The sequence below is a fragment of the Canis lupus genome, chromosome 16 (genome assembly GCF_003254725.2).
Source record: "Canis lupus dingo isolate Sandy chromosome 16, ASM325472v2, whole genome shotgun sequence".
NCBI lineage: Eukaryota > Metazoa > Chordata > Mammalia > Carnivora > Canidae > Canis > Canis lupus.
The window spans coordinates 11,156,991-11,170,760 of NC_064258.1; the positions used below are offsets into that span (position 1 = coordinate 11,156,991).

General features: G+C 51.6%; 1 protein-coding gene across 4 annotated transcripts in view; it reads left to right on the plus strand.

Annotated features, from left to right (window-relative positions):
• OGDH (oxoglutarate dehydrogenase) overlaps positions 1 to 6,780 on the plus strand; it is a 69,191-nt gene extending 62,411 nt beyond the window's left edge. For all 4 annotated transcript variants that reach the window (XM_025433692.3, XM_025433704.3, XM_025433690.3 and 1 more), the window contains 8 exons: positions 138 to 265; positions 362 to 540; positions 921 to 992; positions 1,608 to 1,736; positions 2,204 to 2,276; positions 5,280 to 5,443; positions 5,532 to 5,686; positions 5,776 to 6,780. In XM_025433692.3, coding sequence (XP_025289477.1) covers positions 138 to 265; positions 362 to 540; positions 921 to 992; positions 1,608 to 1,736; positions 2,204 to 2,276; positions 5,280 to 5,443; positions 5,532 to 5,686; positions 5,776 to 5,896 — 1,021 coding nt within the window. In that variant the 3' untranslated portion in view covers positions 5,897 to 6,780. The remainder of the gene's footprint in view (positions 1 to 137; positions 266 to 361; positions 541 to 920; positions 993 to 1,607; positions 1,737 to 2,203; positions 2,277 to 5,279; positions 5,444 to 5,531; positions 5,687 to 5,775) is intronic.
• Positions 6,781 to 13,770: the final 6,990 nt, after the last annotated feature.

The following is a 13,770-nucleotide window of genomic DNA, read 5'->3' on the forward strand; positions in this document are numbered from 1 at the left end:
CAAGCACTCTTCCCCTGCTCAGACGTTGACACTTCTGTGGAGAAGTGGCCACTGCAGCAAGTAGCTGCCTCTTGGGTCTGTGTGTCAGGGCACAGCACAGGTGCTCCCACCTTCTAATCTGTGCTGTTGTGCCACAGCCACCGCCACCACGTGCTCCACGACCAGAACGTGGACAAGAAGACCTGCATTCCCATGAACCACCTCTGGCCCAACCAGGCCCCCTACACCGTGTGCAACAGCTCTCTCTCTGAGTACGGGGTCCTGGGTGAGTGCCCCAGCCCACAAGCCCTCCTTCCACCACTGTATCCCACAGTAGCCCCCTCCCCGCCCGCCAGCTGACTCAGGCCTCCTCGTTCCACAGGCTTCGAGCTGGGCTTTGCCATGGCCAGCCCTAATGCCCTGGTCCTCTGGGAGGCCCAGTTTGGTGACTTCCACAACACGGCCCAGTGCATCATAGACCAGTTCATCTGCCCAGGACAGGCCAAGTGGGTGCGACAGAATGGCATTGTGCTGCTGCTCCCCCATGGCATGGAGGGCATGGTGAGCCCCCCAGCCCTCCCCACCAAGCCTAGGACTCTGGCCCCAGAAGTTGGCATGGTGCAGTCCGGTCTGCCTCCATCCCCAGGAGCAGGCGTCCGGTCCTGCTCCCCTCCCCGCCCCTGCCGTGGGTCTGTGGGGACTCTCCTCACTGCAGAGGCCCTGTGGGACACCATCTCAGGACTGGGGTTTGGAAACCTTCCCGACGTGGAAGTGCCCATCCAACCTCTTGGGGAGGGGAAAAAGTTGAAATGCCAGCGGGTCTATGCGACTCAGCGTATTTCAGACCAGAAATGACCAGAGTTTGTGAAGGAAGAGATGTGGCAAGTATATCTCCCCCCTTCTGCAGAGCTCCCAAACCATAATTTGTGTTCCGGTTCCAGGGCCCGGAACATTCCTCCGCCCGGCCAGAGCGGTTCCTGCAGATGTGCAATGATGACCCAGACGTCCTGCCGGTGAGCAGAGCGGTCACGCCACAGGCACCGCTGCTTTGCACCCAGGCCTCATGGGGGTGACGGGAGGGCGGTTCCTGCTGGCCCCCCCAAAAGTGCGAGTCTCCTTTGTGCTGCTGCGTGACAAGCGACTGCATTGGGTTCAGGCAGATGACTTAGAGGAAAGAACGTGGAGCCCTCTGGGCTGGCTTCAGTAGAGCTTTAAGACTTGGAACAAAGTAACTGGGAGTTGGTTCCCCCTTTTTTTTTTTTTTTTTAAGATTTTATTTATTCCTGAGAGACACAGAGAGGCAGAGACGTAGGCAGAGGGAGAAACAGGGACCCTGCAAGGAGCCTGGTGCGTGACTCGATCCCAGGACTCCGGGATCACGCCCTGAGCCAAAGACAGATGCTCCACCACTGAGCCACCCCCGTGTCCCTAGGGAGTTGGTTTCTAAGGTGAACCGGACATGGCTGTAGGTAGAACCAAGGTCCAGGCGTGGCCGAGGTCTCCAGAGGAGTGGAGGGTATAGTGGACAGAGCAAGGGCAGGAGAGCCCTGAGGCTGGGGCTTCTGCCCCCAAGTCCCACGGTAGGTGCTCAGTGCTGCCTGGCCTCTGGCCTCTCCCTCGAGCTGCAGAACCTGGAAGAAGCCAACTTTGACATAAACCAGCTGTATGATTGCAACTGGGTTGTCGTCAACTGCTCCACCCCTGGCAACTTCTTCCATGTGCTGCGTCGTCAGATTCTCCTGCCCTTCCGGAAGCCGGTCAGTTGTGGGGGACCCTGCTCAGAGGCCTGGCCTACAGAGTCCAAGCCCCCGTTTATTGGGAAGAGGGACGTGTGAGCGGGTAGTAGAAGAGGGGGTGAGCCCTAGAAGGGTCCCAACCAGCAGACTCCTGGGCAGGGTGTTGAAGGGTGAGTAGAAGTGTGTGTGTGAAGGGACCCTGGGTCGAGACAGCCCTGGTTCTGGGTGGGGACCCTGAAGAGAGGTGGGGGCTCTTTGCTGGGTACAGGGAAGTGGCACTGGGGCTCAGAGCAGACTGGAAGAGGTCCCAGAGGAGTACACACATGGCTGAATGGGAAGCAGCAGCATCCCAGCAGCTCCTGCCCGCAGAGCTGGGGGTGGGGCACAGTACCAGGTCCCCAGCCTGGGGATGAGTCGGGGCCGTCCTCGCCATGCCTTCCAGAATCTGTGGGGCCTTATCCATCACAGCCTATGCTACTCTGTTCCAGCTAATCATCTTCACCCCCAAGTCTCTGCTGCGGCACCCTGAGGCCAGAACCAGCTTCGATGAGATGCTCTCAGGTGGGTGTGAGGCTTGGGACCTGTACATGACAGTCTCACTGTGGCCCTTGCCACATCGTTGGTCATCGGATAAAGACCAGTGAACACAACAGGCCACAAATTGGAGCTTGCTTGTGAGTTGCTCACCGGGTCTGCAGTCTTCACCTGGGCATGCCTCAGGCCTCCTGTAGAGGCAGGAAGCAAGTCTGAACTCATTTCCCCTGCTGCTTGGCCGCTGCTCCTGGGGGACATGCAGCGAGGCCCACAGCGTTGAGATCCCACCCTGATGGCAGGCAGTGGACACAGCATGGAGCAGGCCCCCCATCCCCAGGCTCACCTGGCCGGGGGTGCCTCCTAAATCTCCAATTAGGGTGAAGCCCTGCTTGGTTGGTTTGTGTTCCCATTTATCGTTATTATGGTGAAATACACATAAAATTTAAACATAAGTGTTTCCGCATGTGCAGCTCATGAGACTTAAGCATGCTCACAGCTGTGTGGCCACCTCCAGAGATCCTCCATCCCACTTACTGTCTCTGGTCTAGCCATGAGAGGCCTCTCAAGTAAGTACAGGCAGGAGGGCAACAGGTGTCGCTGTGTCTCCAGGTCCACTCACATCACAGCAGGTGTCAGGACCCCTTTCAGGTTTAAGGCTGAATGCTACTCCAATGTGCGGACGAAACACTCGTGTTACCTGTTTATCTGTCAGTGGACATCGGTCGCTTCCACTTGGGAGTGATTGTGATTGATGCTGCCGTGAGCTGGGTGTGTAGATACCTTTGGAGAACTCACGTTTGGTCCCTTTGAGCATATCCCCAGGGGTGGCACTGCGGGATCCTACAGTGGTTCTGTTTTTAGGTCATTGAGGAACCTCTGTGTGGTTTTCCCCAGCAGCTGTGCCTTTTGACATCCCTACCCACACTCTGGAGGTCTCCAGCTTCTCCATGTCCACACTGGCTCTTGGTGTGTGTTTATCATGGCCATGCTACTGCCCGTGAAGCCATACCTTGTGGTTTTAACTTGTGTTTCCCTGCTGACAGTGATGGCGAGCCTCCTCTCGTGTGTCTGCTGGCTGGCTAGGTATCTGCTTCAGAGAAGCATCTCTTCTGTCCTTTGCCTGATTTCTTTGGATTCTTTGTGTTGGTGTTGATATTTAGAAGTTCTTTCTATAAGCTGGATACTAATCTGACATCAGAGAGCTTACAGCTGTTTTCTCATTTTTGTGTGTTGCCTCTTTTTTTTTTTTTAAGATTTTATTTATTCTGGGCAGCCCTGGAGCCCTGGTAGCTCAGCGGTTTTGTGCCGCCTTCAGCCCAGGGCCTGATCCTGGAGACCTGGGATTGAGTCCCACGTCGGGCTCCCTGCATGGAGCCTGCTTCTCCCTCTGCCTGTCTCTCTCTCTCTCTCTCTCTCTCTCTCTCTGTGTGTGTCTCATGAATAAATAAATAAAATCTTTTTAAAAATTATTTATTCTAAAGAGAGCTGGGGGACGAGGGAGGGTTAGAGGGAGAGGGAGCAGCAGACTCCTTGCTGAGCAGCAAGCCCGATGTGGGGCTCAATCCCAGGACTCTGAGATCATGACCTGAGCCAAAGTCAGACACTAAACCAGCTGAGCCACCCAAGCGCCCCCCTGTGTATTGTCTCTTGAAGTCTCTTTTTCTGTTTACACCCAGATGATCACTGTTACATCCAGGGTTCTGAAGTGTTTGCTCTCTTTTCTTCTAAGAGTGTTATTATTGTAGTTCCTGTGTTGAAGTCCTTAGCGTATTTTGGATTAACTTTTCTGTGGTGTACTAGTCCTTTGTATGTGGATGTCCAGTTTTCCCAACGTTCTTTGCAAAGACTCCTTTTCCTTCCCTACTGAATGGTCTTGGCTCCCTCGTCACAAAGATGTCGTGTGTGCTGGGCTTACTTCTGGGCTTCCTGTCCCAGTCGGCAAGCTGGGGCCTCACTGATCCGGGCACTGTAGCTCTGTGCTGGCTTCTGACATCAGAAACCGTGCTCCTCTGTTGTAAGATCATTCTGGCTCTTCAGGGGCCTTTACGAATCCATGCGTGTTAGGAAGGATTTCTCTGTCTCTGCAGAAGACACCACTCGGGTTCTGGTAGGATCGAATGTGTAGGTCACTCTGAGGACTACCGACGTTGTAACAGCAGCAGGCTTGCCCGCCCGTGAACACAATGTGCACGCCTTCCCTCTCTTGATCCTTAAGTATTTTATTCCTTTTGATGCCATTGCAAATGGAGTTTCTTATTCACGTTTGGGTGGTTTGTTGTTAGTGTGCAGAAATGCCTCTGAGCTCTGAATGTGGATTTTTTTTTGATTTGCAACTTTGCTGAGTTCATCTCTTCTAATTTGGGGGTTTTCTACATACAATATCATGTCATCCACACACAGATAATTTTATCTCTTCTTTTACAAGTTAGAGGCCTTTTCTCTTCCTTCTCCCCAACTGCTCTGGCTGGGGCTTCTGGTACCAGGCTGCATGAGAGCAGTGACATGGGTCTCCCTGTCTCGCACCCCTGAGCATTACATTCATGGTGGGCCTTTCAGATCTGACCTGTATTGCGTGGGGGAAGTGTCCTTCTGTAGCACGAACATGCGTGTGTTGTGTGCATATCACCAAGTGAGACCCATTTCTGGATGCTACTTCCTGAAGGCAGCTGGTTATGGGGCCCAGCCCAGCAATGGGAATCTGGGTATTTGTCCAGTTGTGTGGAAGGCTTCAGGATTTGTAAACTTGTGGAGAGTCTGAGCAGAGTGATCAGACTGTCGTACGGGGCATCCGGGATGGGCTGTTCGGAAGAAGGAACTGGTGTGCCTACTGTGCACTGCACGTGACGTGCTCCTCAGGGCGCTCTCGGTCACATCCGAGGCTGGTGTTTGCGAGGAGCTATGTACTCTGGCATCAGCCCTGGTCACAGCCCTGCCTGGGGGACCCCGCCCATGCAGGGCAGCAGTGGGAGGGTCCCAGGTGTTCTCCACCAGGTCCTGAGAGAACCCCCGGCTGCGGGGATCCTCTCGTAGGAACGCACTTCCAGCGGGTCATCCCCGAAGATGGCCTCGCAGCCCAGAACCCGGAGAACGTCAAGAGACTTCTGTTCTGTACGGGCAAGGTGTACTACGACCTCACCCGCGAGCGGAAGGCGCGAGGCATGGCAGAGCAAGTGGCCATCACCAGGATTGAACAGGTGAGGGCAGGTGTGCTGGCGTCCCCCGGGTTATCAGGGGCCCCTGAATGTGCCCCTCCTGACCAGACCCCGCACTCTCTCCCCGCAGCTGTCCCCGTTCCCCTTTGACCTCCTGCTGCGGGAGGTACAGAAGTACCCCAATGCCGAGCTGGCCTGGTGCCAGGAGGAGCACAAGAACCAAGGCTACTATGACTACGTGAAGCCCAGGCTGCGGACGACCATCAGCCGCGCCAAGCCCGTGTGGTGAGTGGGGCCTTGGGAGAGCAGCGGGGACTGGGTCCTCCGTGGTTCTGCCATCACCTCCTCCGTGACCCCTGCCAACACCCCTGCAGGTATGCAGGCCGGGACCCAGCCGCTGCTCCAGCCACCGGCAACAAGAAGACCCACCTCACGGAGCTGCAGCGTCTCCTGGACACGGCCTTCGACCTGGACGCCTTTAAGAACTTTTCATAGACGCCACGTAGGCCGCGTGGGCCACTGCCCTCCACAGCCACGGCCGCCCCCGCTTCTCAACTAAAGAATAGTGCCTCAGCGCTGCCCACACCTCTGCCCTTCCACTGCACCGCACACCCCCCTCGCTTACCAGTTAGGCTGCCATCCCCCGTGTGCTTGGCTGCCCCCTCAGGCGCTATGACTTCTGTCCAGCTGTGCATCCTCTGCGGAGGCCACGGGGAGCAGGAGGAGGAGAGGGAGTCCCTGCAGGTGTCCTGAGAGGGTCAGCTGCACCCCAGCCCCCACCCCCGCAGGACCAGCCTCACATGGCCTCCCCAGGTATCGGCGGTCCTTGTCACCCAGCAAGGGGGCTGCTGCACCTGGACCCAGGTGGCTGCCTCTTCACCTCCAGCCCCAGGGCCCTCAGAAGGAACTGTCGCGGGTGGGCTGAGCTCTGGCAAGGCGGCTGGGGGCGGCTGGCAGGAGGGGGCCTACCCCCGGCCTGGCACAGAGAGGGCAGGTCCGCTCTCTGCAGTGTCCACTTCCGTCCCTCAAGATGGTTCCGGGCCATGCGTGGGGGCCATGCATGCTTCACCCACCTGGGGCCAGGTGGCACCAGGTGTGCAGGGTACACGGCCAAGCCAAGGTGCAGCTGCCCCCCACCTCCCACCACCCACCCAGCCCACTCCTATGTCCATTTCCCCCGACACCGTGGAGACAGAAGCATTCTTTTCTGTGCTGTGTCACAGCTGGTCAGGAGAGGAGAGGAGGGCCAGGGCTGTGGGGGCAGCTCCCCTCACCCATCACAGGAACAGATCTGATTTATTTATTTTGGTTAAAAAAAAAAAGAACAAAAACAACTTTGCATTGCATTTGGCTTGTCCCATAAACGAAATTCTCCTCGGGCCTGTCTGCGTGTCCTTCTTTTCTGTCCTCCCTCGGAAGAGACCCACCGAGGCCTCCCCACCCTGCCTGGGAAGCAGCTCCTCACTGCTTGGCCATGTATCATGGGTGAGAGCTGTGCTTGTGCACCTGCTTCTTGAGCCTCTGCTGCTCCCAGGGCCCCTCCCCTCACCACCTAGAGCCATGCTCCATGGCCTGCACCTGGGCCCTGAGCCAGTGTGCCTCTAAAGGCCTATGTAGCTCCTTTGGCCTCTGCAGAGAAGCAACTATGCCAGCAGGGCCCCCAGGTCCCAGTGTCCCAGCTCCAAGAGGCAGCTCAGGGGAAGGCCTGGGTATGGACATGGGGCTGATGTGTGCCGTAACCTGTAGGCCACACCTGGGTCCCTGCTTGTAATCTCCACCACATCCTGCATGCTCCCTGCAGCTGGCCCAAGGGTCCTGCAGCCCTACTGGGACAATGGCCACCCACAAGCAGACCTGGGCAGGGGGTCCGGGGAACACGAGCAACACGCCTGTGACTGACGCAGTTGACTGGCTGGATTAGGGCCAGAAAGGGCAAAAATGAAGCAGGAGCCCCTTCTCTGGAGACCCCTGGCTGTGCTGGGTGCTGCCATGTGGTCTGGAGTGTGGTCTGGAGAGGCTGTGCCAGGAGCAGGAACACTCAGCCCTCCCAGGTTAGCTCGTCTGCTAAGCCTGCGGTCCTCTCTGCCCCGTGATCGCACAAAGGAAGAAGCTTCACGTCTGGGCAAACATCCCGCGTGCTCAGCTGCAGTGTCAGGGAGGATAAGTGTGTGCAAGCACACGTGAGTGCCTGTGAACATGAGCATACTTTGTGCACATGAGTGTCCCTGGGTGTGCTGAGGGGGTTGTCTGGGTTTTATTGGATGGAGAGGAACTTTCAACACTCAGCCAGCTTGAAAGTGGGAGAGAGCCAGCCAACTGCTGGCGGAGGTGAAGCCCCAGCAGGCTCCAGCCCCAGTACAGGTGCGCCTGGGCCAGGGCAGGGCCTGGGGGTGGCACAGGAGGGTAGGTATTATGTGGCGTGCCCACTCACTGGGCTGATTCCATCTACTCCAGTGGAAAGAGAGGTAATTGGAATCTGTGTCGAACCTATTCCTGCCTGAAATTAGCTGGGGCAGTGAGCTCCCCGTCAAGGGAGCGTTCAGTTGGGACTTCTTGAACAGAATGGGAAGCCATCCGGAGTGAACTACACCTGTCTCGCTTCCCATCTCAGGCCCCGCTGTACCCACGAGGCCACACAAGGCCCAGAATATCTCCAAGTGACCGCTGAGCAAGTGCCTGCAAGGGCCAGGACACGGTCGCCCCACCTCCCAGCCCCTCTCCCACTGCCTCCCCAGGCCCTTTCTATAATGAGATCTAAGTGACACATGACATGGGTTTTGGGTGTATAACGTAGTGACTCAGTGTTTGTACATTCTGCAGAATCATGGCCAAGTAGCTCACCTAACTGACACATACTTTAAGATTGACTCTCTTGAAACTTTCACATATGCAATACAGTATCATTAACCACAACTGCCAGGCTGCACACTGGACTCCAGGACTTACTGTGTGATTAGAAATGTACACCATTGACCCCCTGCCCCCAGGGCCACCTCCCCACCCCAATAACCCTCCCATCACTGCCCCCAGCCTCTGCTAACCCCTGGCCACCTGGCTTGGGAGGGGCTGGGATGGCCATCTGGCCTCAGACCCTCCCTCTCCCTGTCCACCCAGCCTAGAGCTGGGCCGCAGCCCAGGGTCCCCCTGGCCCTGGTGGCCCTTGGCCCAGACACAGAGCATGCCCCCATGTCCCTCCCCTGCCCCCATTCTGCTCTGACCTTCAGGGGAACGCCCCAGAGAACTGGTGTCCTGCTGACACCCAGGCCAGGTGTGGCCATCTGAGGGAGTGCCCCAGGCTGGACAGTCCCTGCCACAGGTCCCCTGCTTCACTCAGGAATGAGTGGTGTGCTGTGAACTGCAGGAATTCTGTAGACTCTCCTTGTCTAGTCCAGAAGTTCCACTCTATGACTATTTTTCTGAGAGTCTATATCATAAACAGGTGTTGAATTTTGTCAAATGCTTTACCAGCAACGATTGATGTAATCATGTGGTATTTTTCCATTAGTCTGTTACATGTGAGCATTCAAGCAGCCATGGGTCCCTCTTGATCGTGATGTATAATTCCTTTTATTCATTGTCAAGTCCTATCTGATAATAATTTGCTAAGGATTTCCTTCTAGATTCATGAGGGATATTGGTCTGTAGTTGTGTGTGTTCTGTGTTCTTTATCCATCTTGCTGAAGGTTCATCAATGTTATTGATCTTTTCAAGGAATCAGATTTTTTTCATGAGTTTTCTCTAGTTTTTCTGTTTTCAGTTTCACTGATTTCCAGTCTTTATTATTATTTAATTCTTCTAATTGCTTTTGGTTTCTTTTGCTCTTCTTTTTCTAGATACTTGGGTGGAGTGTAGATCATTAAATAGAGATTTTATTTATTTATTCATAGAGATGCAGAGAGAGAGAGAGAGAGAGAGAGAGAGGCAGAGACACAAGCAGAGGGAGAAACAGACTCCATGCAGGGAGCCCGATGTGGGACTTGATCCCAGGACCCCTGGATTGCACCATGAGCAATGTTCCTCTCTGGCTTGTAATTCTCTTTGCTCTGACATCTACTTTATCTGATAACGATAGAACTGTCTCTGCTTTTCTTTGATTAATATTTGCATGTATATGTATATCTTTATCTTTTTCCATCCTTTTACTTTCAACCTGCCTATATGTGATTTTTAAGTGAGAGTCTTGTAGGCAGCATGTATTTTTTATCCACTTTTCCAATCTCTTTTAATTGGTATATTTAGACCATTTACACTTAGTGTAATTGTTACCATGTCAGAGTATAAGTATGCCATATAATTTTTGTTTTCTGTTTATTCTTTCTAATTTTAATCTCCATCCTCGTTCCTCTGCCTTTCTAGGAGTTACACATTTTTTGTAATTCCATTTTTATTTATGGTGTTTTTGACCATTGGTATTTGTCTATGGTGTAGCTTTTTGTAGTTGCTCTAGGTATGACATTATGTATACAGAACTTATCACAGTCTATTGGTGTCATAATTTTAACAGTTCAAGTAAAGTGCAGAAAACATACCTTCTTGTACATTCCTTTGCCCTTTAAAATATAATTGTCCTAAACATTTTCTCAATGTCATCTAGAACCACATCAGACAGTCTTGTAGGTCTGCTCCACCACCAAAGATAATTTAGAAGACCCAGTTCTATTTTATTTAACAACACATTTTGGGGATCCGTGGGTGGCTCAGCAGTTTAGTGCCTGACTTCAGCCCAGGGCGTGGTCCTCGGGTCCCTGGATTGAGCCCTGCATCGGGCTCCCTGCATGGAGCCTGTTTCTCCTTCTGCCTGTGTCTCTGCCTCTCTCTCTCATGAATAAATAAACAAAATCTTTTATAAAAAATGTTTTGCTGTCTGTGTCGTTTATTCCTTTCTGATGTTCAAAGATGGTTTATCATTTCCTTTCTGTTAGTGAATGTGTTTTAGCTATTCTTTTAGGGTAGGTCTACTAGTAACAAATTCTCTTGTCCTACATCTAAGAATGAATCAGCCACCTTGTAATTCCTGAAGGACACTTTGGATGTCCTGGATATCCAAAATAGAGGATAGAGCTGGATAGAGAATTAAATAGATAGATAGATCTGGATAGAGAATAGATAGATAGATAGATAGATAGATAGATAGATAGATAGATAGAGCTGGATAGAGAATTCTCAGTTAACAGTTCTTTGCTTTTAGAATTTGGAAAAGGTGGGCAGCCCTGGTGGTGCAACGGTTTAGTGCTGCCTGCAGCCCAGGGCATGATCCTGGAGACCCGGGATCGAGTCCCAAGTCGGGCTCCCTGCATGGAGCCTGCTTCTCCCTCTGCTTGTGTCTCTGCCTCTCTCTCTCTCTCTCTCTCTCTCTCTCTGCATCTCTATGAATAAATAAAATCTTTAAAAAAAAAAGAATTTGATAAAGGTGCCACTTTCTTCTGGCCTTCCTGTTTTTTTTTTTAATATTTTATTTATTTATTCATGAGAGATACAGAGAGAGACAGAGAAGCACAGACACAAGCAGAGGGAGAAGCAGACTCCACGGAGGGAGCCCAACTCGGGAATCGATCCTGGATCCCCAGGATCACGCCCTGGGCCGAAGGCAGTGCTAAACTGCTGACCCACCGGGGCTGCCCTCCTCCCTGGTTTCTGATGAGAAATCTCTTGTTTTAACTGTCCTGCATGGAATAATGTGTATTAGAATTCAATTCTTAGAGGTTTGCTTATGATGTGTCTTGGCTTGGTTTCTTTGGATTTACCCACTTTTGATTTGCTTACCTTGAATCTGTATGTATCCACCTTTTATTGTATTTGGGATGTTTTCAGCCACTTTCCTTAGATGCCTTTCCAGCTGCCCTTTCACCTCTACCTCCAGGACTCTGATAAACTAAGATGTTAGACCTTTTGTTATAGTGCCACAAGACCCTGGGCTCTGTTTTATTTTGTTTTTTCCCAACAATTTTCTCTCTGTTGTTCAGTTTGGGTAATTTCTGTTGTTGTTCCTTCCAGTTGTCTGATCTTCTGACCTGTCCATTCTGCCAGTGAGCCCACCCATGGAGTTTTTAAATTTCAGTTACTGCATTCTTTACTTCTAAATGTTCCATTTAAAAAAATAAATAAATAAAAAATAAATGTTCCATTTGGTTCTTCTTTATATCTTCTATTATTGAGGCATTCTGTTTTTTATATTTGTCCTGAGAGTATTCACAAGTGCCTGTTGAAGCGTGCTCTTATGGCTGCTTAAAATCTTTGTCAGAGGGCAGCCTGGGTGGCTCAGCGGTTTAGCGCCACCTTCAGCTTGGGTTGTGATCCTGGAGTCCTGGGAGTCTCACGTCGGGCTCCCTGCATGGAGCCTGCTTCTCCCTCTGCCTATGTCTCTGCCTCTCTCTCTCTCTGTCTCTCATGAATAAATAAATAAAATCTTTTTAAAAAATTAAAATCTTTGTCAGATAATTCTAACATTTCTCTCACTTTGGTGTTAGCATCTATTGATTATCTTCATAAATTTAGTTTGATATCTTCCTAAGTTTTGGTATAAGTGATTTCTTTTCTTGAAAACTGGACATTTGAGTATTATGAGACTCTGGATTTTTATTTTAAGTGGCATCTTCTCACTCCATTTCAGTGGGAGATGGGATAATACCATGGCAGGTGTTCCCCATTTGGCCTCCTTTCCGTGGGGGAGGTCTCCTAATTGCGGTTGCTGGTGTAGGAGTTCCTGTTCCCCACTGGGCCTCCACTCTCACCTCCATGGCAGGGAGTGGAGGGGCATGAGCATCTGGTGACTGTATTCACATGGCCTCCCCTGGAGTTTGTGCTACCACAGAGAGTGGTAAAAGTGCTCCTCTAAAACCAGCTCACTGGGGGGCAGTGCTCCCACACTTAAGCCAGCTAAGGATGGAGGTCTAGGCTCCCCAATCAGCCTTTGCTTGGGTAGTGGTGTTGCCTGGGGTAGGGGTGTTATTGTCTCAAAGTTTTCTGTCCTGCTTGGCTGCGCCTTTCTTGGTCCTGTGGCTAGACAGCTGGCTCTTCCAGGAGCCCCATGGTCTGCACATGTTGGTGTTTCTGGGTTGCCAGCTCCTCCAGCACCCAGTCTGGGAAACATCAAGGAAAAGAAAACTTGGAGGACTTACTGAGTGGTCATTCCTTGGGTTCTGAGGTCCATAGTCCGTCTGCCTTCTTTCCTCTTTTCAGAGACTTCTTGCGTTGTGTTTATATGTAACGTCTAAGGCTTTTGTTGTCCTTAGCAGAACAGGGAAAGCACATCTCCATCTTCCTGGAAGTCAGAGTCTCCATCAATAAGTGTTAAGATGGGATCCCTGGGTGGCGCAGCGGTTTGGCGCTTGCCTTTGGCCCAGGGCGCGATCCTGGAGACCTGGGATCAAATCCCACGTCGGGCTCCCGGTGCATGGAGCCTGCTTCTCCCTCTGCCTATGTCTCTGCCTCTCTCTCTCTCTCTGTGACTATCATAAATTAATTAATTAATTAATTAAAAAATTTAAAAAAAATAAGTGTTAAGAGTACAAATTTGTCCTGAGCCACTGACCCAGAGGAAATAAGGGAATAAGCTGTGTAAAAATCTGGGAACAGAGCAAAGGAGTGAAAAGACAAGGAGTCGGAGAGGTTGGGGTCAGTGGATGGCCTGTGTGGCCCAAGCATGGTGAGCACAGAGCGTCCCTGAGATGAAGGCAGGGGGCACTGGGTCGAGCGTGTAGCCATGAGCTCTGAGAAGAGGCACACCACAGGCAGAGCTCCTCTTCAAAGGGCTCACTGCTGACCAAGGGATGGGCAAAGATGGACGACCATGGCCAGGCTCGCACCGAATCCCAGGGAGGCACTCATCACCAGTGCTGTTCAACATTGTATGGAAGCCCCACACAGGGCAACAGGGCAAGAAAATGAAATAAAAGACATCCAGATTGGAAGGGAAGAAGTAAAACTATCTCCATTTAGATGATGTGATCTCATATAAAGAAAACCCTACAAAATCCACTTTCAAAACTAGTAGAAGTACAGAATGAAGCAAGCTGGGTTGCAGGATACAAGATCATTACCTAAGAATCTGTGTATTTCTAGACCATAGCAATGGACAGAATGAAAATGAAATTGAAATCTCATGTACAGCATCAGAAGTGATAAAATGCTCAGGAATAATTACCAAAAAAGTGTGAAATGTATATTCTGAAAACTATGAACTATAATTGACACACACACACACACACACACACACACACACACACACAGAGAGAGAAAAACACCTAATCACATGAAGGACATCCCATGTTCATGGATCAAGAGGCAGAAGACCATTAAGATGGCATTGCTCTCAAAACTGATCTGCAGGGCACTGGGTGACTCAGTAGTTGAGCATCTGTCTTCAACCA